This window comes from Chlorocebus sabaeus, chromosome 8, assembly GCF_047675955.1.
Source record: "Chlorocebus sabaeus isolate Y175 chromosome 8, mChlSab1.0.hap1, whole genome shotgun sequence".
Classification (NCBI taxonomy): domain Eukaryota; kingdom Metazoa; phylum Chordata; class Mammalia; order Primates; family Cercopithecidae; genus Chlorocebus; species Chlorocebus sabaeus.
The window spans coordinates 2,344,240-2,367,185 of record NC_132911.1 but is presented as its reverse complement, the minus strand read 5'-3'; the positions used below and the strand labels follow the sequence as shown (position 1 = coordinate 2,367,185).

The window sequence follows — 22,946 nt, the reverse complement described above, 5'->3', positions numbered from 1 at the left end:
TTTTTTTTTTTGTCTTTCGGATAATAGCCATTCTAGCTGGGATGAGGTGATATCTCACTGTGGTTTTGATTTGCATTTTCCTGATGGTTAGCGGTGTCGAATCTTTTATCACATACCTGTTGGCCCCTTGTATGTCTTCTTTTGAGAAATGCCTATTCAGGTCTTTTGCCCATTTTTGAATTGTGTGTGTGTGTGTTTTTCTGTTGTTTGAGCTCCCTTATATATTCTGGTTCTTAGTCCCTTGTCAGATGTGCAGTTTGCCGACATTTTCTCCCATTCCGTGAGTTGTCTTTTCACTTTGCTGACTGTTTCCTTCTCCTGTGCCGACAAGCATCCATGTCTTTTTATGGTCTGATTTCCCCATGGCCATTTAGTTGGGTTATGTGGTGACATCTTCACAAGTGCTTAGCAGAGGCCTGGTCAGTGGGTTGATTCTCTTAGTCGGATCCGCATAATGGACACAGTCCATGACCTGCATCTCCCAGGAGGTCTGGAAGCAGTGGACGTTCCATTAAGCTGTGTGATACATTGACCCCTAAGGCTGGTAGCTGCCAATATGTGCACAGGCATCAGAACATCATCAGTATTTCTGATTCCTCCATCTTCTCTGTTGGTCTGAGACCACCTGGGTCAACCATGGACACAGGCACAGTTTCTCTGTGGCCATGTCCTCCTCATCCCCTGCACGGAGCATGTGTTCTACTCGTTCTCAGAGTTCCTCTGGGCTCTTTGTCATCTGCTGACCTCTATGTGAGTGCCGACTGCTCGGGTGCTTCTCCCCATCCAGACCATTGTGTCTCAGATGGAAGATGGCCCAGGAGATACAACGCCACACATCTGACCCCAGCTCTTGTGTTAATATGACTTGTGGTCATTCTGGCTGTAAAAGGAGACCTTAGTGAGCAAATCCCTATGCGCCTCCCAGCATTAGTGTTTGCCTGGAATGTGGCATCTGACCTGGTGAACACGTAGATTATTTATTACTTCAGGAGGAGTTGTTCGGTGCAAGGAGGTTTCTGATACCATTTGAAAGATCCTGTGTGTACATGTGCTCCCTTGGTGAGTTCTTGATGAGAGTTGCATCTCAATGGAATTATTCAATAAAGTCTTAGCTTGGGAAGGATTCCTTTTGTTTTAGAAAATGTGCAAAGTTTTGATTTTTCCTTTATGTATTTACCCATTTGGTTTAACATAATTAATACAGAAATCTTAAAACATTAGTAATGAGTTACAATGTCTTGAAAGTACTTTTATTAACAAGAGGAGGCCTGCATTAATGTGGCTTCATGCAGACCAGCATTTCTTTGGGTTCACAATAGTTTTATTAACCATAGAAGATTGAATGAATCTAGATTCATTCAATCAGTTCAGGGAACTGTGTTATGAAATTATATTTTGGGCAAAAATTACTTCATATAATGGAAATTTCAATATTCAGAGATCAGAGTTTGTCTCATAAGCCATTTAATTTAATCTTTATTTTAAAAAGTGCCATAACGAATAACCCTGTATCTGCTCCTAAAATTAGGACTGGAAATTAAGGTTATCATCTTACCTTTTAAACATTTAGGGAATTATCTGAGCTTGATTAATATTGTGCTAGTTTTATGGACAAAGTACATAGATGAGAGGCATAACAAGTGTTTTGACATCTTTGTCCGCAAAAAGATGAAGGTATCTGGGCAATTTAAGAAAAGAAATTAAGAAAATCACAAAAAGTATCAAGTTCATTCATTCTCTGTTCCTTGTGTTCAAAGTTTACAGCAATGCAGTTACATTTTCTGATTAAAAATTAGTTGGGCATAGGGGCGCTCAGCTGTAATCCCAGTTACTCAGGAGGCTGAAGCAGGAGAATTGCTTGAACCCAGGAGGCGGAGGTTGCAGTGAGCTGAGATCGCGTCACTGCACTCCAGCCTGGGCGACGGAGTGAGACTTCGTCTTAAAAAAAAAAAAAATTAGTGGCGCAAAGACAAGCACAATCAGGATCATTTCAGTGGATGTCTATAGAATGCGAAGTGTATAAGCTACTTCCAGCCTCCGAAACTGAGGATGGCCGGGTGATTCTCTGGGATTCTAGATGTTCTGCTTTTATAAACGTGTGAGCAGGAGTGTGGCATCCTGTTCGCTAAGACGGCCCATCCTCCTGCTTCCCTTTCTTCCTCCCCATTCCTGTTTGCACAGCACTCTGTGCCAGGCGATGTGTGAGGTACTATCTGTGGATGATAAATGTTAAACGTGACCACTGCATTGAAGGAGATTAAAATCTCAAATGACGGCAGAGGGTGGAGCTTTAGGGAAGTTTCATCCTTTGAGAAACACCTGTCCCCCAGGGCATGGGGCATGGCCCCGACAGAGAGGGCTCTGAGAGGTCAGATAGCACAGACCCTCCCCGCAAGCAGGGTGAAGGGCAGCGCTGACGTGAAGATCTTCCTCCAGAGGAAGGAGACAAAGGGGCCTCTGCTCCCCAGTTCTCTGCCTGTGTGGACTCTTGAATCTCCTTTTCTATTATCCCCATCCACCTCCTTGGCCAAATCCAACCGAGCGTCAAGGCCCAGCACGGTGCCACCTTCTCCGGGAAGCCTTCTCAGAATCTTCCCAGGTGAAAGTGTTGCTGAGACCCCTGAGTTTTTAAGGTACTTTATCTGCACCTCTCTTATGACACTAAACAGTTTCCACTTCCTGTAAATAGTTTTTCCCTGGTCTGTCTGCTCCCACTGTCAGGTGACTGGTTAGGTCCTTTGCCACGTCTTACTCATTGTTGCATCGTTTTTGTCCATCAGAGAGTGGCTTGCTCCATCATAAGAAATCAGTAAATATCTGTTGAATGCAGACATCACTGAGCTGAGAGAGTCCAGAGGAGGATCCTGGAGGCTCCAAAAGGTAAAAAACAAAACAAAAAAACCTCACAACAAAACCAAACATGTGTTTAGGGAAATACAATTTGGAGGCAGCAAAAATTAACTTTCCACCCTACCTTATTGAAGAAAAATAGTTTTTCAGATGCCTAATAATAAGGTAAGTGAAATTTAAACACTAGGGATCCTTGCTGGGCGTGGTTGGTTCATACCTGCAATCCCAGCACTTTGTAAGGCCAAGGTGGGCAGATCACTTGAGGCCAGGAGTTCAAGACCATCCTGGCCAACATGGTGAAACTCTCTCTCTACTAAACATACAAAATTAGCCAGGTATGGTGGCACGTGCCTGTAATCCCAGCTACTTGGGAGGCTGAGGCAGGAGAATCACTTGAACTCGGGAGGCAGAGGTTGTAGTAAGCCAAGATCATGCCATTGCACTCCAGCCTGGGAGAAAGACCAAGACTCCCTTTCAAAAAAAAAAAAAAATTATTACTATATATCCTAAGATTTTGGAATCTTACTATTGATCTGGGTCCTTATATGTCATCAAATTCAATTTTGCATGTAGTACTTTTATGGCATAATGTATAGAATTTTCTGGAATGCCTCTAGTGACAGAAAACCAGGACTTACTGTGACAGGGCCTCAGCACTAAAGCCCTTTAATTGTAAGGACTTTCATTCTTGGTTTGAGAAATAATTTGCCTCCTTACAGCTCCCGCCACTTATTTTCCAGTGGCTAATGCGGGAGAACTTTGGCCTCTGTCTTCGTGGCTGAGGGACTCTGTGGGCCACATGTGGGTCACAGTGGTGGAGGGTCAGGCTGGGACACAACCTTGTCTGAAACAGCAGGAGAAAGCAGGGGAGGGAGGCACATCCAGCATGGAAGCAGGCAGTGGAGGGGGTGCTTCCTGTAAGGGAACATCTTGACACCTTCGGACCACGGGTTAGAAAGGCAGAGCCTTCAATGTCAGAGGGTTCTGACTCCCAGTCCCGAGTCATTGCTGCTATTCTGTGATTTGGGGCAAGATCTTAATCTCTCGGAGCCCCAGTTTACCTGTAGAATGCTGGCACTACTACCCGCCTAGTCCGTCGGGATGAGCATCAGTGAGGTCTGCAGTGCATTCAGCATAGGACCTGACCTATCATATGTGTTCAGGGAGAACTGGTCTAGATTTTGTTCCTTTATTTTTTTGAGACAGGGTCTTGTTCTGGAGTGGTGGCGGGATCTTGGCCACTGCAACCTCCACTTTTGGGGCTCAGGCAATCAATCCTCCCACCTTAGCCTCCTGAGTAGCTGAGACGACAGGCATGTGCCACCACACCAGGCTACTTTTAAAAATGTTATTTTTTTGGTAGAGACAAGGTTTCACTGTGTTGTCCAGGCTGGTCTAAAACTCCTAGGCTCAAGCAATCCTCCTGCCTCAGCCTCCCAAAGTGCTGGGATTATAGGTGTGAGCCACTGTGCCCAGCTATGGATTCCAATTTTTTTTTTTTTTTTTTTTAAACGGAGTCCCGCTCTGTCACCCAGGCTGGAGTGCAGTGGTAGGATCTCGGCTCACTGCAAGCTCTGCCTCCTGGGTTCACGCCATTCTCCTGCCTCAGCCTCCCGAGTAGCCGGGACTACAGGTGCCTCCATGCCTGGCTAACCTTTTGTATTTTTAGTAGAGACGGGGTTTCACCGTGTTAGCCAGGATGGTTTTGATCTCCTGACCTCGTGATCTGTCCGCCTCGGCCTCCCAAAGTGCTGGGATTACAGGCGTGAGCCCCTGCACCCAGCCGATTCTATTTTTTTTAAAGGTATCTTTTCAAAAATGATAATCCTTGAAGAAACTAAATTGAAAGTACACACTAAACATGGAAAATGACAGGGAATATAGTCTGTGTTATAAACACAGTAATGGCTGATGTCTCAATGTCTTACCCCTTCCAAAGAAGACCAGAACTTTCTGAATGTGTCCTGAATGGGATAAACTCAAATGATAATAAGACACAATTTTATAGGCATTTTATGGGCTAAGCCCTGGTGAACATGACCTCTTTGTAAATTTTTTCCTCTCTCCTCCTCAAAAGTGTTCTTTTGAGGAACCACATGCTGTAGAAAACACACCTTGATTGAGTGACACGCAGGTCTCACCACCTGCTCTCATCCTGGAGGAAGGTACCCCAGCCCGACGCTGCCCCTGTCAGCACGCACCAAACCAGAGCTGGCACTTTAACTCGAATTTGGCATCAACTTAGGCAATACAGTTTTTCTGTGTTGTATCTTTGTGCTAAAGATTATAAACCCCTTTTATAATTAAGACAGTTTTGCCAAGTTGAGGCATATACCAACAAGGGGGAAGATGCTGCAGAAAATGAGTGATTTTTAGATGTTAAAATCGTGAGCAGTCACTCTGTTAAATGTACCCTAACCATGAGAAATGCAAACGCCATGTGAACGATCGGAACACGGCTACGCTGACTTGTGCCAGCCTCGTGCCAGCCTCGTGCCAGCCTCGTGCAGCCGTGGGTGCTGCGGGGATTGTGGGGACTGCGGGGACTGTGGGTCACGTGGAAGGCTTTCCCACAGCAACATCTCCTCCCCAACACTCAGTGTCCAACGTCACCTCCTGTAAAGGATACGTGGAATTTGATGATTAAGAGACAAATGTGGAAGAACAGGATTAGTCAATTAAAGGCAATCTCTTTCTTTCTTCCTAGGTTCAGACCTTAAGTTATAACAATAAAAAATCAGCACGCCAATGATGTTCTCAGACTGCTGAGGCTCCAAGGCCGTTGTTCTCTGTGAGTCCCGGTCAATGTAGTTTCATTGTTGTACTTCTATTTCTAGGATTAGTGAATGCCCTGTTAACACAGCCATCTAGAAATGTAATGTCAGGGACAAATTCCCAAGGATCTCAGCTATCCTTCTGAAGTTCAGAATTTATAGTGATCATGTCAATGTACAAATAAATTCGAAGAAAAAGAAAAATACTTTAGAAAGAACAATAATTTGTCAAGACATTCAGAAATAGCTTTGTGAAACTGTACTGTGTTCAGCATAAGCACTAGTTGTAGGTACTGTGCAATTATGTAATTGATCTATAAACAAAGACAGGTGGTATTAGCTTAGAAGTCAAATACAGCAATTTATAATGGGAGCTGCTTCTGAACTTTTTTTTTTTTTTTTTGAGACAGTGTCTCACTCTGTTGCCCACGCTGGAATGCAACGGCACGATCTTGGCTCACTGCAACTTTCACCTCCCAGGTTCAAGTGATTCTCCTGCCTCAGCCTCCCAAGTAGCTGGGATTACAGGTACCCACCACCACACTTGGCTAATTTGTATTTTTAGTAGAGATGGGGTTTTACCATGTTGGCTAGGCTAGTCTCAAATTCCTGACCTCAGGTAATTCGCCCACCTCAGCCTCCCAAAGTGCTGGGATTACAGATGTGAGCCACCATGCCTGGTCTGAACCGTCTTGATGGTAGGTTTCTCTAGGCAAATGGGAGGAACGTGAAGAATAAGGGGCTGTCCCCTTCCACGTGGAGAGGCAGAGGCACAGCTGAGCCCCAAAGGGGCTGGGACAGATCTGCCTGGTGACACCTGGTTGAGGAACGACATGGCCTTCCCGTCCCACCCAGGTGAGGAGACCTTTGGGTACGTCATCACATCGTTAACTAACTTAATCTTTTACTTACCTTCAACTTTTCTTTGGCATAATGCCAAGGCATTTTCTTGTAGAGCATGAGCTGGTAACAATACTAGAAAATAACACGAATGCTCCCAGTGAAGTTTTTGCCAAAATCCAAGAGAACTGCTAAGTGGAATACGAGATCACCTGTGCTCCCAAGAAAACTGTCAGCATAGCTGATCTTCTATTCAACTTACCTGACAAACAGAACACACACTTTTCCATCGATATCTTAGTGACTGCTTCTCTTTTCATGTAATTTATATCTTTTCTTAGAATTGAGGGGGATATACTAGAAAGCACGTTTATTTTCATTCACTTGAATACCAAAGGAAGGAACTTTTCTCCATTAATGCTGTGATGTGCATGTTTGCATTACTGAGAAATGGTGTCTAAGAGGCCCCAGGGAAGCCTGAGCTCTTACTTTCCTCCGAGAGATCGTTCTCCTCCGCCTCTCGCTCCATCTCTTTGCACCAGCCTTCCATCCTCTTCGTCTCCGTGTGCAGCAGCTTCAAAAACCACGACCCATCCCTGCGGCATGGAGACATCCTCCCAGTCTCTACTGTGTCGATGGCGGGCTCCAGCCACGGGTCTGGAGGGGGCAGGGTGGAGGTGTCCACTTGGGTCCGATAGTCTTCTCGATAGCTGAAGAGCCCCTGGGTCCGTACAGTTCTCACCGCGCCATACTGGGTGGGGGTGCTGGGCTCGGAGTGCCGCTGGAAGGATGAGCCAAACTGGAGGCCTTTGTCCTCCATGGTGATGTGGCCTGGGAACCCCTCCAGCTCCAGGTCAGCTTGGACGGCAGCCGTGACGCTGTTAGAACGTTTAAAACGCCCGTGTCTGCAAAAGGAGGGAAGGAAGAGAGATGGTAGCCTTTCTGAGAGGACTTTGTGCAACAGAATCCTACATGTAGCTTGTCAGGAGCGCACCTGAGCGCAGCAACATGGCAGCTCAAGGGTAGGTGGTGGTTTGTCTGTGAAATATGCTGGTGTTTTGTCTATGGAAGAACATTTGGTTTTGCAAATCATTAAACTTTAACATCTGCCTAAGTCTCAGGCCCTAAAAAATGCCCACTTGGGATTTAAGTTTATTGAATGATACAATGAGAGTTAACGTGTTTCATGAAACCGCTATTAGCAAACAGCTACCTCCCTTTCAGAAATATGCTACGAGCTCATACAGCCGAGGTCGTGGGTTCTTTTATGTAAACAACAGCCACATCATACTGAGTTTTAGTGGCTTCGAAATTGTGTTTCAGGGCCTGAGCCACTTCTGTCTGAATAACTTAATATGTCCCCATTAACCCCTATATGCAAAATAATGACTCCAAATTCTGACTTTGGTGTTTGAAAAACATTTTCACTGTCTGTATTTTAACGTCATCCTTTTCCACGTAGCTGATCACTGAAACAGTTGGCAGGAAGGGGCTTTTAGTTGGAGACCAGCATGCTGGGTGAGAACGCTGTGAGCGTGTGTGTGCATGTGTGTGCCCTGTATCTCCATGTTTGGGATATGTGTATATATGTGCATCTGTAGTGTGTGCCTGTGTGGTGTGTGTCTCTGTGTCTACATAGCCCCAGCTACTGCAGCCATCCCCGTGGCTCTGCAGGCTGAACCCACAGAAGCATACAGCTGGTTAGGAACGTTGGTTAGTAACGTTGGTTAGTAACGCTGGTTAGTAACGTTGCCCTTTGTGGGAGGGACACTGAGCCACAGAGCAGGATGGAAGGCAGCCTGCCCGGCTCCCAGGTGCAGAAGATGGCCAGGTTCTAGGAGGTCTACTCGGAAACTGGGGAAGCCATGAGCTGGGGTCGGAATCTGTTTGTAATAAAAAATGTCCATAGGGTGGGTGCTAAAATGCTCCCTGATGAGGGAGGCCACCCAACACTGTCCCTGTCAGATGCTGGCTGAGCCCTCACAATGTAATATTCTCATCAAAATTTGTTTTTATTTAAAATAGCATGTATTGTCTATTTCATAAAAACTAAAATGATCATCCTGCCTCGTTGCAAAAATAACACTAATGGATATCACTTTATGTTTCCAGGTAGTATTTTTTGAAGTGAAACAACTTCACGTTATACGAAGGTCTTGAATGTGCTTTGGTGTCTATCATTTCACGTTTAACATGACAAGGTGTGAAGCCTGCATTGGTGTCACCCTCAGCCTGTCCTTCTTTTTTTTTTTTGAGGTGGAGTCTCGCTCTGTCCCCCAGGCTGGAGTGAGTGGTGCCATCTCAGCTCACTGCAAGCTCCGCCTCCCGGGTTCACGCCATTCTCCTGCCTCCGCCTCCCGAGTAGCTGGGACTACAGGCGCCGCCACCACACCCGGCTAATTTTTTGTATTTTTAGTATAGATGGGGTTTCACCGTGTTTGCCAGGATGGTCTCGATCTCCTCACCTCATGATCTGCCCACCTCAGCCTCCCAAAGTGCTAGGATCACAGGCGTGAGCCACCGCGCCCAGCCTCAGCCCGTCCTTCTTTCCTTTGGATCAAGGACTCTGACTTTCAGGCCGTCAGCTGCTCTGCTTTCAGAGGTGACAAATTACTTTGGAAAGAATTACTCCCTTGCCTCTTGCAAAAACAAGGCATAGGCAGGTGTTAACTCATACTTGGGGGCTATCAATGGAAAAGGATAAACGTGTGGCCCTGTTTCCATAAGCACACGCATGACTGAGGGCCAGCAGGATCTAGGAGCTTCCATCAGGCGTTTGACAAAGAGTTCTCCCTCGGGGGTGACCGCGTGTCAGAAGGGGCTGAGTTACCGCTTCTCATCTTCCACTTGCACCCCGACGGAGTGGTATTCCCGCAGACCGCGGCTCTCCGTGTCAGAATCTGTGGCCGTTTCCACCTAATTCAACAGAGAACATCTTATTTTAGAACTGAAACACGGGGCCTGGGCAAGGGACTATTTTGTTGTTGTTGCTGATTTGCTGTAATTAATTACGCATTTGTTTAATTAATGCAGAGATACACTTGACCCAGTAGAATCACAGAGAGGGAAATGCATTCACTTCGGAGTAATTACATCGCTCCTGCATCTCATCACATTTCACATAACTACCTGAACTCAGTGCTGCACTTTGGTCTTTTAAATGTATGCAAATAAAACTGCTTAGTTCAGCTCAGGCAAAAAATAGGTTTTGTTGAACTGCATTAGTACAGGACTTAAAAGCTCTTATCACGCCCTACGGTGATGAAAGTACAGCATGAACCAAACATAGCTAATGGCAACAAATAAGCAATTTAATAGAATTATACTGATGGCTGCAGCCACATACAGAGAGACACAGAAAGGAGTTTAAGCATTGATCAGAAACAGAGGCAAACTCTCCACCTTGACCTCCATAGAGCTGTCTCACATCTGCTAAGAGGATGGCCAGCAGGGTGATGTCAGATCAGAAGAGAAATCGTATATTCCACAGAGAATTCTTACTGTGGCTGTATTTGCCAAAAAGTCCCCACAAACCCACCAAACGTTTCAATGATCATCAACTATGTAAAGTTATCCCACAAGGGAATTCTAGTACAGTACAGTTTCTTAAAAACAAAAAACCCCTAAGTCTCAGTAGGAAAACTCTGAAACCAAACGTTAGTTAAGCCGTTGATATGATTCCAGGCACTGAGTCATTCCTCCTTCCAGAAAAATATTACCTATTGTAGCAAAAGGGTTTTTGATCCCTCTCTGAAATGTCATAGCTAAGTTATAAAACATCTCTCTTTTCTTAAACATATTACTGATCACTACAAGGAAAAGGTGCAAAGCATTAAATAATTATGACCGTGTTCTCTGGGAGTCAAGAGAGAGGAGCTGCACGTTGACATTTGAGTTGCTGTTTGTGACTGTCCTAAGGTTAAGCCTGTGTCAACAAGGACTGGCTCAGATTTGTGGCTAAGAGAAGTAATCATGGAAACAGAGAAGACTTACTTGGTGCGTACCCTGTCCCAGGCACTATGCTGAGGTTCCAGCGTTACCACGTGTAATCCACACAATAACCCCAAGCATGTTTCCAGCCCCAGGAGAGAGTTGGGGGATCAGAGGAGGGGGGTGACTTGCTCAGGAGTGCTCAGCTGGTTGGGGGCAGGGCCAGGGCTCTTGCCCAGATCTCTCTGACCCCAGAGCCGTGTGCGGCATGGAAGAAAGCATATGAGAAAACCCTGGAGCTCTTGGCCGGCCACGGAGCCAGGGGAATGGACAGAGATGTCCACTTTCATTGGGTGTAATTCTGAAGACAGGTGCAGAATCCGTCCCTAGATTGGGATGCGTGTTCTGATAGCTGGGTGAGACGGGCTACAGGAGGAAGAATGTTCTTGAGTGAAGATCCTGGCCTTCCTGTCAGAATTGACCATTCCCCTTTCTAGTTTTAAGTGGGTCACAGCTTTATTAAACCTTACCTTGCTTGACATAAACATTATTAGTGTTATTTTACACAAAAGGATTGTAATACAAGGAATAGATTTAAAATTCCATGTCTGTACCTATGGAGCTGCCTCGTGTTTTACCTGCAAAGGATCCCATTTGAGGAATACAACCTAGTGCATTTCATGAGCCTTCAGTGGAGGGAAATTTGGTTGTTTCTAGTTTTCTGCCATTATAAATGATGCTGCTACCAATACATGTCTGTACCTGTGTGTGTGTGAAAACTTCTGTGAACGTATCCACCGGATGGGAGGTCTGGGTCCGAGGCATTTGCACTTTTTAATTTTGGTAGATATTGTCAAATCTGATATGAGTGAAATAAATTCCAATGGATACTTTTAAAGTTTTTATCATAAAAATGTGGAGAATATTTGTCTCACTTATTCTATTTCTAGGAATCCAGCCTAAACAAAGGATCTTAACTTCTGACCAACGTGTGAGGAGTTCATTGCAGCATTATTTATAAGGTAGCACCTGGGGAGGATGAGGGGGATGCAGTGGGATAGGAATGTGCAGTAAGCCATGATTTACTCGTGACATGGAATACCACACAGCCGTGAAAACGATGGAGCTGGGCATGGTGGCTCATGCCTGTAATCCCAGTGCTTTGGGAGGCTGTGGCAAGAGGCTCACTTGAGCCTAGGAGTTTGAGACCAGCCTAGGCAACATGGCAAGACCCCATCTCTACAAAAAACAAAACAAAAATTAGCTGAGTGGCAGCACCTGTGGGACAAGCTACTCCAGAGGCTGAGGCAGGAGGATCACTGGAGCCCAGGACGTTGAGGCTACAGTTAGCTGTGACTGCACCACTGAACTCCATTCTGGGCAACAGAGTGAGACCCTGTCTCTAAAAAATAAAGATGGTTATAAAGATAACCTCAGGAATGTTTACAATACAGACTTTAAAGGACACAGATTAACAGGTGCCATGGACAACAGAATTACCAGGTGCATGCACACACGTAGAAACACCCATACTCACAGGCAAGTACGTGTACCATGGAAGAGACGAAAAACACACAAAAAAGTAGAAGCTTTTCCTTCCTTTCTCTGTCTCCAAATTTCCTCTAATATATTTTTGTTATTTTTATAGTGAATTTGAAAAATACAGCTTTTGGAACTGGTCAGATTCTGCTACTTGCTGGCCATGCAACTCTTAGGAAAGTCTTTTAAATTTTGTTGAATCTTTGGTTCCTTGTCTCAAAGAGGGGACACCCAATGCCTCAGTTAACTGATGTAAAACTCTCAGCATGAGGCCTGACTCAAGTAGGTTCATCCACAGCAAGTGCGAATTCCCTGTTCTCTCATCCCAGCTTTAAGGATGGTCAGGTGAATAGTGGTATGCATATTACATTAAAATTACATTAAAGGTGCACGCATATGATTAACCGTGCAGATTTTATCGTGGCTGTCTCATGAAATCTTTCTAAGGAAAATGAAGTTCAGCATTGCTGGAAGGTAAAGTCTGAGGGAGACATGGTAAAATCATACTTGGCCAGGAGGAGTTAAGTATCAATTTCAGAAATCCTGGGCATAGAGAGGCTTCCTGTGAGACAGAAAAGCAAATCTGGGACAAAGAAAATAATTTTGTACAGTGGAAAGGCAATTCAAGAGTCTTTTCCAAAGGAAATGCTGGCTACAAGTAGGTTTAAAAAGTTTTGAGGCCAGGCACACGGGTTCACACCTGTCACCTTGGTGTTCTGCAAGGCTGAGGGGGAGGATCACCGGAGCCCAGGAGTTTGAGGCTGGAGTGACCTACGATTACACCACTGTACTCCAGCCTGGGCAACACAGCAAGCCCTCGTCTCTTACAGTTTTGAAAAATACATGGGTGCAAGAAAAAAGATGAATGAGCGAAATCAGTGTCCCGCCTCCTATGCAGTCCCAGGCTAGCAGCAGCGTCAAAGCCAACCAGCCGCTTCTGAGCCAGCTTCTGCAGGGACGCTGAAAAAATGACTGTGGGCAGGGCTGGCAGCAGGAACCGCCCACTGGTAATATTGGGCCAGGGTGCCAACCTGTAATCTCTACTCTCCCGACAAGCTCATTTTCTGCTCTTCCTTCCAAACCTCACACACAGCAGAGCAGGTGCCCTGGATTTGATGCAAACTCCTCTTTCCCTCTGAGACGTGCTCTGCCTCCAAGAGTTAGGGGTGAGTGGCCAGCCCCGCCTGTGAGGCTTTGAGCTCCAGGGCAGCCGTGAGGAAAAGCAGCTGACTGTGTGTCTGGAGAATCGGACAGACACCAGTCAGAGTCTTTTCCAGGTTGCCTCTGCCCTCTCACAACCTGGTGAGATCACAGAATAGAAACTGATCTCATTGGCCAGGCATGATGGCTCACGCCTGTAATCCCAGCACTTTGGGAGGCCGAGACAGGTGGATCAGCTGAGGTCAGGAGTTCGAGACCAGCCTAGCTAACATAGTGAAACCCTATCTCTACTAAAAATACAAAAATTAGCCAGGCGTGGTGGCACATGCCTGTAATCCCAGCTACTTGGGAGGCTGAGGCAGGAGAATCACTTGAACTTAGGAGGCGGAGGCTGCAGTGAGGCGAGATCAGGCCACAGCACTCCAGCCTGGGCAACAGAGTAAGACTCCATCTCAAAAAAAAAAATAAAAAAATAAAAAAACAACAAAACTGATCTCATTTCTAAAGGTGGGGCTCGTAAGGCACCAGGGACAGAAGGATCCTGACTGTTAGACCAGGCCTCCACCTCACCTAACTGCAGTATCTGGGAGCTGTAAACATTTCCCACAGAGTTCCCCAAACACACACATGCACACAGAAGAAAATGGAAAACTTAGCAGGAGAGACAAACCGCAAAGGATAAAAACGAAAGTGAAAACACAAATGGTCCAATTGGAAGAAAAGCAAGGTCAGGCCAGATAGGGTCAGAGGACCTCTCCGAGGTGGCTCAGCCATGCCCACAAGCTCTCCTCCTTATCCTAGGCCTGGCCTATGAGTGCCAAGACTGGGGCCCATTCTCTCCTACGGGCATCTGGCCTGCAAATTTGGAGCTCTGATGAGACCTGTGTGTCCTGCTGTAAGGGCCAGACTCACGCGGCCATGTCCAGACATCTGAGGAACAGGGGACTTGCCACTGGCTTCTGCTCTAAGCTGGGCAGTGGGGGAGGATGGGGGCCATAGGAGGTGTGAGCTGAGGACCCTCACTCACTGGGGATCATGTTAGACACAGCCCAGTAATTATAATGAGAATCCTGAATTCAAACCCTGGTAGTAAAAGGTCATGCAATGCACTGTGAACAAGGCAGCTGCCTTGTGGGACAGGACCCCCTGGGACGGGATCCCCCTGGAGCTGTCTTTCTGCGAGCCAGCGGGCCACAGAGGGCGTGAGCTCCACAGAAGATGTGTTCAGTAGCATGGACACTGGTCATCTGTAGGAATGACACTTGCAGAACACAGATTCTCCTGCTATCTGCACTCAGACAAAACTGTGCCCAGAGTTTCCTGGAAGCCAGTCCCGTTGGATGCTGGTTGAACACAGGCTAGCCAGCTTTGTCTATGAGCTCAGAACAGTGTGACACCTGCCCTGTGTCCCAGAACAGGAACAGAACCAGGGCAGGCTCCTGAGGGCACAGAATCCTTCTGGGATTTTCTCCTCTTTGAGAAGCAGAGCAGAGAGGAATGGAGTGGAGTGCAGGCTCCAGAGTCTCACCCACTGGCTTCACTCATAGTCTTGGCCGTGAGCCCTTAGGCAAGTCCGTGACCCCCCTGAGCCTCAGTTTTCCCATCCATAGGCTGGGCACAGTAACAACCAGCACACAGGGTTATTATGAGGATTAAATCGTGCCTTGGTGCCTGGTGGGGACGTGGCCACCTGTCCACAGCCTGCTCACTCCTGTCTCAGCCTGTCACCTCCTGCCCTGGCAAGGTTGCTGTCTGCAGCTCCCCTCCTGAGGCCTCCCAGGCACCCACAGGAACCTGTCTTTCATCCACTCGATTCCTTCTTTTCCTCCCCTTTACTCCTGCAGTAGTTTCAATTCTTTGGCTGTTTTCCTTATCCTGACACTGAAGCTGCTCCAACTACATTTTCTCCATAGCTTTTCAATTCGCTTCCTTTGGATAACTGTGAGGTCACCAGCTCACAGGATGCACAGAAAACACACAGGATGTTCTACGTTTGTTTTTTTTTTTTTACTGCCTTGAAAGGTGACTTTGTTATCCACCTTCTTTCCTGTCTTTGCATCCATCCTCACCCAGCACACACCCAGCGACCCATCCGTCCACTCGCTCACCCAACATTTACTGAGCACTCCCTATGTGCCAGGCACAGTGCTGGGTGCAGGGTGGCAAGAAGCTGGGGGTGCAGTCCCTCTCACGGGACATGGTGTGTGGGGCTGGGGTCCAGAGAGGTCCCCAGGAGGGGGTAAAGGCACAGGCTGAGCTTTGCAGGGGAAGCTGGGGGGATGAGGAGAAGCCTGTACTCAGCAGAGGCTGCCGTGCCAGGGGTGGGAGCTGGGAGTGGCAGAGGGCTGACCACTGAGGGGTGTGGGATCCTGGCTGTGGGCGGGGCAGGAAGCGGCGGCATTGTGCCCAGTGTGCTGACTTAACTGTATGAGTTTCCAAATTTATGCCTCACTCATTTCAGATAAAGTCGGTACTGCACGTGCTTAGAAGTGGGCGCTGCCTCGGTCATGGCTGGGTGGACATCCTGGAGGGCACCTGTGGGAGGCAGCTGAGGAGAAAAGAGAGAGGGTGGGAGTATCTGGCAGTGGGAAATCACCTGGCTAATTTGGGGACCTCTCCAGTCTCTACTGCAGACACGACCCTGGAGACGGAGACAGGCGAGGGAACCCTGGCTTTCCTGCTTACGGGTGCCCGGGCCCAGCGAGGCCCAGGGCTGCAGGCAGGTTATGGACCCTGGTGAGCCCCTTGTCCTCATCTAAGAGGGGATGGATGGGGGCACCCAGCACAGTGCCTGGCATATAGAATCAGGACAGAGGCGACAAGAGCAGTCGCATAAACATCCAAAAAGGGAGAGAAAATGAAAGTCATGCGGACGCGGCTTTGGAGCACATTTCGGTACTTACATCTGACCTTGGGTATGGCTGATGCTCTGGGAATTCAGAATCCTAAACAAAACAATGAAGCCACATGTGGAGACCCGGTTCGGAGGCCCTGGACCAGCGGGCGGCTCCCCTGCTCTCTCCGCCCACATGCCTAGCTACCAGCGCCGCACGGCCCGGCTCTCACGCACGCTCCACTCACCCTCCTCCCTGGGCCGCCCCAGCGGCAATCAAGAATCTGATTGTTAAAGCTCCGAGGAACGCAGGCTGAGTGCAGGGGTGAAAGGAAGCAGGAGGTGGGCCGTGCTGGCAGAGGACTTGACATCCAGCCCTGCTCAACCACCTCTCCCAGATCCCGGAGGGAAGGGCTACCTGACCCAGATCACAGGACAATCTCCCGGCCTCCCTGGGTGCACAGCACTGCACCTAGAACAGACTTGCAGAGGGAGGTGCCCTGTGGGCGGGAGCTGGCCAGAGCTCTCCATTCGCGGGGAAAGGAACCGTCTGCCACGCCTGTATCATGGGTGGACATCTGGAGGCCCAGATGGACCGTGGGTCACCGTGGGTCAACCATCTGTGGTCTGAAACCACGGATGCAGCATCTGTGACCCCAGCTGAGGGGACTGCCTGTACCTGAAATTGCTGTGAGTACGCCCAGGTTCTGTATGGACGAGGGCCTACCTTTCCTTTTACCTCTTCATTCCCAACACCTTTTGGTTCCCCCACTCAACTCTTTGGCCACAATACTGAGAAGCTTTTTGAAAAATCAGACTTCAACAGAAACCCTCCCTTTTAAGCATCAAAATAGCGTTATCTCCATACTCTCTAGGCAGCCTTTGGCCCTTGGAAAATGCGCGGCCCGGAGTGTATTTTCAGGGTGACAGGGGACAGGGAGCTGGAACCCCTGGCTTTCCTTCAGCCCTGGACCGGGGTCCGCGTCACCTCAGGGGTCTCCCGCCTACTTGCTGCGCTGGCAGGTCTGCAACGCAAACGCACAGCCCTGCTCTCAGGTTCCACAGCCCTGCTGGGGTTAGGGTCAGTGCTAAGGACCCAGGGCCACTGGCTGGCTTCTGGCTTATTCTATGCTATTGGCAGGACTGAGTAGAGCGAGGCCCTGACAGGCGGCCACGAGCAGCTACCTGAATCCCGATGGAGGAGCAGCGGCTCTTGAGGAGTTCCTCTGCCTTGGACACCAGGATGGCCTTGTCGCTGGTCCTCGCGGAGCTGCTCTGGCTCTCAGGCATGTGGCGCTGGGCCGCGGCCGTCTCCAGGGCGAGGTTCATGGCCTTGTTGCTGTCCAGGCTGTCCGTGGAGTTGTAGAGACCACGGCTGTCCTGGGGCCACGGGGACATCCTCTGTGCGCGGCTGTCCTGGTAGGCATCCTGGGTGGATTCGGTGCTGCTCTGCGCCGTCACCGAGATCAGAGGCTTGGAGGTGGTCCGAGGGGGCACTGGTGGGGGGGTTTTCTTGTAATTTGTATATGAGACGGCTGTAAGAAAAGAAAGTCCCAAGTCAACAAGCGTGTTCTCCCCCATCAACCTCTGGTCTACCGTTTCACCACGCCCACGCCCTGTGATTGACAGAGCAAGTCTGTTCCTGGACGTCTAGCCTAAGACAATAGCATGAAATGTGGGGAAAGTGAGGCAGCAAACATGAATATACTTGTAAAAGTGCAGGATTATAAAAATACCAACAAATCCAGCAGCAGAGACACAGCTAAGCAAGGTGTGTCCCCGCAGGACAGCACACAGGTGTGGCATCATTTCTACGCAGGTCACGTCATCATGGAAAACGCTCATTCTATCACGTTAGGTTCAGAAGAGAGATGGAGTCTTGCTCTGTTGCCCAGGCTGGAGTGCAGTGGCGCGATCTCGGCTCACTGCAGCCTCCGTCTCCTGTGTTCAAATGATTCTCCTGCCTCAGCCTCCCAAGTAGCTGGGATTACAGGCCTCCCCCCCCCACCACACCTGGATAATTTTTGTATTTTTAATACAGATGGGGTTTCACCATGTTGGCCAGTCTGGTCTCAAACTCCTGACCTCAGGACCTCAGATGATCCACCCGCCTCGGTCTCCCAAAGTGCTGGGATTACAGGTGTGAGCCACCACACCCAGCCCAAAGTGGATACATTTTTAAAAACCTTGCATTGGAAAGCGAATCTGAAGGCTAGAAAACTGAGGAAGGATGATCAGATGTTATCAAACCAGTCGGGTGCTGAGCTTCTCTTTTACCAGAGAAACATTCAAAATCCTGTCTTTTTTTTGTTTCCTTTTGTTCCTGACTTTTCCCCCTAATGTCAATCCATGCCTTAAGGAAAATGATTGAAAACTGACAATATTCAAGGCACTATTTAGGAGATTCAGAAAGTTCCCAAGACTTCTCCATCCCAAAGGCCAATAGTGCCGGGGAGAGACCTGGGTTAGAAAATCATTTTGTCTCTCTGGGTGGGACGCGTTGGGTTACCCCACCTTCATCTCACCTCGGCAGGGATGAGGTCCGTTTAAACACTTGTTTCTCATGACGCCTTTCCTGACAGTGTTTCATAGTGTTGATTTATCAAGGGTGTTAAGTGCGACATGGACACATGATCAGAGAGACGGCGGGTGGAGGTATGAAGAGGGCTCATCGATAAAGGGGTTTCCACGTGACAGCCCTGGAGAGCAGGTGGCTGTTTTCATGTTAACCCATTTGTCATGGGACATTTACAGAAAACAGAGTCTTTATCATTAATGACATGGCTTCAGATTGTATGGCTCTAGCCGAAGGCAGGCCGGGTGTCTGCTGTGCGCCAGAGCGAGACTGCGGACGGGGGCTCTCAGTGACCTCTCCAGTGGCAAAGCTGGCTCTGCTTTGGTTCTCTTAAGCAGAAATACTGATTCCGAAGAAGTTTTGAGTCCCAGCAACAGGGGTAGTAACAATCAAAAGCAACAGAGACGCAGGAATACAGATTAAAATGTGACATCTGCCTTAGCATAAATATATTTTTCTTTGGCAAGTTTGAGGTGAGTAAAAGGTGACACTAAACACCCCAGACTGGTTGAGGTGAGTAAAAGGTAACACTAAACACCCCGGATTGGTTGAGGTGAGTAAAAGATGACACTAAACACCCCGGATTGGTTCCCGGATTGGTTGAGGTGAGTAGAAGGTGACACTAAACACCCCGGATTGGCTGAGGTGAGTACAAGGTGACCCTAAACACCCCGGATTGGTTGAGGTGAGTACAAGGTGACCCTAAACACCCCGGATTGGCTGAGGTGAGTAGAAGGTGACACTAAACACTCCGGATTGGTTGAGGTGAGAAGGCGACACTAAACACCCCGGATTGGTTGAGGTGAGTAGAAGGTGACACTAAACACCCCGGATTGGTTGAGGTGAGTAGAAGGTGACACTAAACACCCCAGATTGGTTGGATTTTCCCAGCGAGGTTCACCTCAGCAGGGAACGATGGCACGTATCAAACGTCATAACCATGTCACTACACGTCACAGGGAAACGCAACAGGGAGGAAAGTAATCAGTTAGTGACCTTCCCAGAAAACGTAAGCAAATGCATGCAAATTCATCCCCACCTTGGCTCATTATGTGTTTCATAGTTATTCTCAAAGGTCTCCTGTCACCAGTGTTCAAAATCACAGACCTTACTAAGTGTATTTAAGTCAAATTTAAAGAGTCTGAAAAATTTCACAAAACAACTAAACCTTCCTTCCTGTGTGGAATATCTTGTAAATTAAAAAAACTCATGGGGCAGGTTATGACTTATCTCCATATCACAGGAAAATCGCATACCACATCTTCTCACTTTATAAGGTGTTTGCTACAGGCTGATGAAATGATTTTTTAAACTGATTTCTTTGTAAAAATGTAGTTGCATGCCACACTTTTAAAACAAACAGATTAAGAAGGAGCAGTTCACCTCCAGCATATAGAAAGAAGAATTTACTACACTCCACCTGGGAGGGCACACAGTGATTTTTCCTGGATGACTAAAGGGATTATGCGTTTCTAAATGTGTGTGCACATGCCTGCCAGGCTGTTCTCAGAACCACTAAAACGAAAACGCGGTTTGAAGCAATTAGCTGTGCTGTAGTGGTGCAGAGATGATCACTGACTGACTTTCGTTAAGTTATAGTTAGAACTTTGTGGAAGAGGATTGTTTTTCACCGAATCAGCAAGGTTCCAGTGTCAAAGTCATTATTTAGCCTACTGTATTCCCGGAATCCACATTTTAGGATGTAAATCCAAGTATTTTAAACAAAATTATTGCTTAAAACAACTGCTCACTGGTACTGAGTCTGTAACATATCATCCATTTCGCGGTGAAACCCCACGCGGACGTTTGACGACGGCATTCAGTTCAACCTGCGTGTCCATACAGTTGCTGTCACCACATAGGCTTTCCGGAGACCATTGATAAGGAGGCTGAAGACCCTGGGCTTTCTGCCACGTTGGGCACGGATGTAAAGTCCCTGGCAAGCTTCGCTGGTGGATATAATATTGTAAGATTCGCTGATTTCAGGAGGCGTTTATCTAGAGCCTAAGAGCCTGGCCCCAGTGAGGTCCATAGTCACACTGGAAAGGCAGCCCTGAGAACCGAGGGTGCAGCATCAGAGACTGGGGATGCCCAGAGAGAGACTCGGGTTGAAGGAAGCTTCCTGGGGGTGAACCTGGCCGTGCCTTGAGGTGGATGGAGCTGCTCCTGGGAAGCGGGAGTGGGACAGGCCAGTGGACGTGGCCTGTGCCTCGATGCACCAGTGCCACCACGGGAAGGAGGCAGACGTGGCCTGTGTTGTAGATGCATCGATGCCACCTCAGGGGGCCAGGGGACATGGTCTGTCCTGCAGACGCAGCAGTGCTGCCCCGGGAAGGGCCAGTGGGCATGGCCTGTCCTGCAGACGCACCAGTGCTGCCACGGGAAGGGCTAGTGGGCACGGCCTGTCCTGCAGACGCACCAGTGCTGCCATGGGAAGGGCCAGTGGGCATGGCCTGTCCTGCAGAAATGCTGATGCTGCCGCATCCGCACCCACAGCCTCAGCTCTAGAAAGGCAGCCCTGGTGGAGGAGGGTTTGATATCAATGGGTCAGTTGTCATCAACAAAACCACTATTCTCTGGCATAAAGATGCTGCAAACTTGACTTGGATTTCCCCAGTAGTCTGCAGGCTCCTCTGGGGCTGAACCGCTGGGCACGTAAGTGTTCTGGGGATACAGCCTGATATCTTCTCTTCTTTACAAGTGTCGTGAAATTTTCCTCAAACTATTTACCTTCTGGCAGAACAGCAAGTGACCGTTCTGCCGTTCTCTCTTCCTCTAAATAAAACACGTGCTGTGATGCTTGAACTCTTGTTTTGCTCTGTTTTCCTTTGGTGATTTAATATCTTGAGATGATTTTTACTACTCCCTGAAGCTGAGTTTCACTTACAGGATCCACAGACTCACAGGCAAGTCACAGCTGTCAGACCAAACCTCCCCTGTTAGTCGAAGTTAACCATTTTGCTCAGGGCCCTCTCCCTGGCCTGTCAGTCAAAGTTAACCATTTCGCTCAGGGCCCTTTCCCTGCCCTGTTAGTGGAAGTCAACCATTTCGCTCAGGGCCCAAGGGAAAGGGGGCTTCTCGGTCCTTTCCTGCAAAATCTTTGGACAGGGAAATCTCACACACTTCCTTCTGGTTCTATTAAACTCAATCTTTCTTGCTTCAGACATGAAATGATGTCATCGTGTGATCTTGGAGAAACTGTCTTCCCTTGGTCTGAGGGTGCTCTGTGGTGTACAGCGTCTCACGAAGTGGAGATAAGCATCCAGAGAAGCTGGCAGAGACGGGTGCACAGTAAGGGCACTCTCACCACCGGATCCCTGAACAGCACTGGCCGTCTCCACCATCAAAGAAGAGAATAAAATGCCAGAAGCACCTGCAAACTTGCCACCACCCCTTCATTTCTTCAGTATGAGAAAGAAAAGTCACCTTGGAGTGTGCATGTGCATGTACACACACACACACACCCCACACTCATGCATGTGTACACACAGGCACACACACAGCCCCACACTCACACGTGTACACACACACAAACACACCCCACACTCATGCATGTGTACACACAGGCACACACACTGCCCCACACTCACACATGTGTACACACACACACCACGTGCACACACTCAGACATGCACACACACGCACGTGTGCACAGACCGCTCACAAACACACTCATACACATGTACACTCACACTTGCACACACATACCCCTTATGTGCACACACCCAAGCTGTCACACACACACGCACTCATATGCACATACATGCACACACGTGCACACACACCACCCTCTCATGCACACACGCATGCACACATGCTCGCACAGTCATACACACTCATACACAGCCACAGTTCGCTGAGCATCCGCTCTGTGCCAGGCACTCTGCGGAGCACGTTCTATTTTGCAGTTCATTAAGCTTTGTCACAACCTTGTGGGGTAGGCGGTCTTGGCATTTCCGTATCTTGGAAGAGAAGATGGAAGTGAATGGGCTTAAACCTCCTCCTGCCATCAGCCCACAAGAAAAATGGTAGAACTGGGATTCAGATGCCTCTCCAGCTGTTGGTCATGAGTCTAGTTTTCTTTCTGTGGCCATTCACATAGCAGAACCTTATTTCTCATGGCCTGATCTAGTATTTTCTCATTTAAGACACGGGTCCAAGAGTGCACATTGGAATCCTTGCCCACTGCAAAATTCAATGAAAGAGGCACTTATTTCAGCAAGAGTTATGGCGGTTCCAGGTTTCCTAAAAACAAAAAATCAAAATGCCTTTGGTGGAGGAAGACATTTTAAAGAGTGCACCCTGACACTCCATGACCCAAACTGTTTAAAGGGACTATTAACGAATGGGCTTAAGCCAGAGTAAGAGGAGATTATATGAAATGATCTTTCAATTCCTTAAATCATAGCAAATCAATGAAAATTATTTTGGGAAAGAGGCCTTC

The 22,946-nt window shown here is 48.0% G+C and overlaps 1 protein-coding gene across 3 annotated transcripts in view; it reads right to left on the bottom strand.

Annotated features, from left to right (window-relative positions):
• Positions 1–22,946, bottom strand: part of DLGAP2 (DLG associated protein 2) — a 928,742-nt gene that overhangs the window by 20,844 nt on the left and 884,952 nt on the right. For all 3 annotated transcript variants that reach the window (XM_037985419.2, XM_073017908.1, XM_037985420.2), the window contains 4 exons: positions 17,113–17,462; positions 15,998–16,039; positions 9,295–9,380; positions 6,954–7,369 (listed from right to left, as the gene is read on the bottom strand). In XM_037985419.2, coding sequence (XP_037841347.2) covers positions 6,954–7,369; positions 9,295–9,380; positions 15,998–16,039; positions 17,113–17,462 — 894 coding nt within the window. The remainder of the gene's footprint in view (positions 1–6,953; positions 7,370–9,294; positions 9,381–15,997; positions 16,040–17,112; positions 17,463–22,946) is intronic.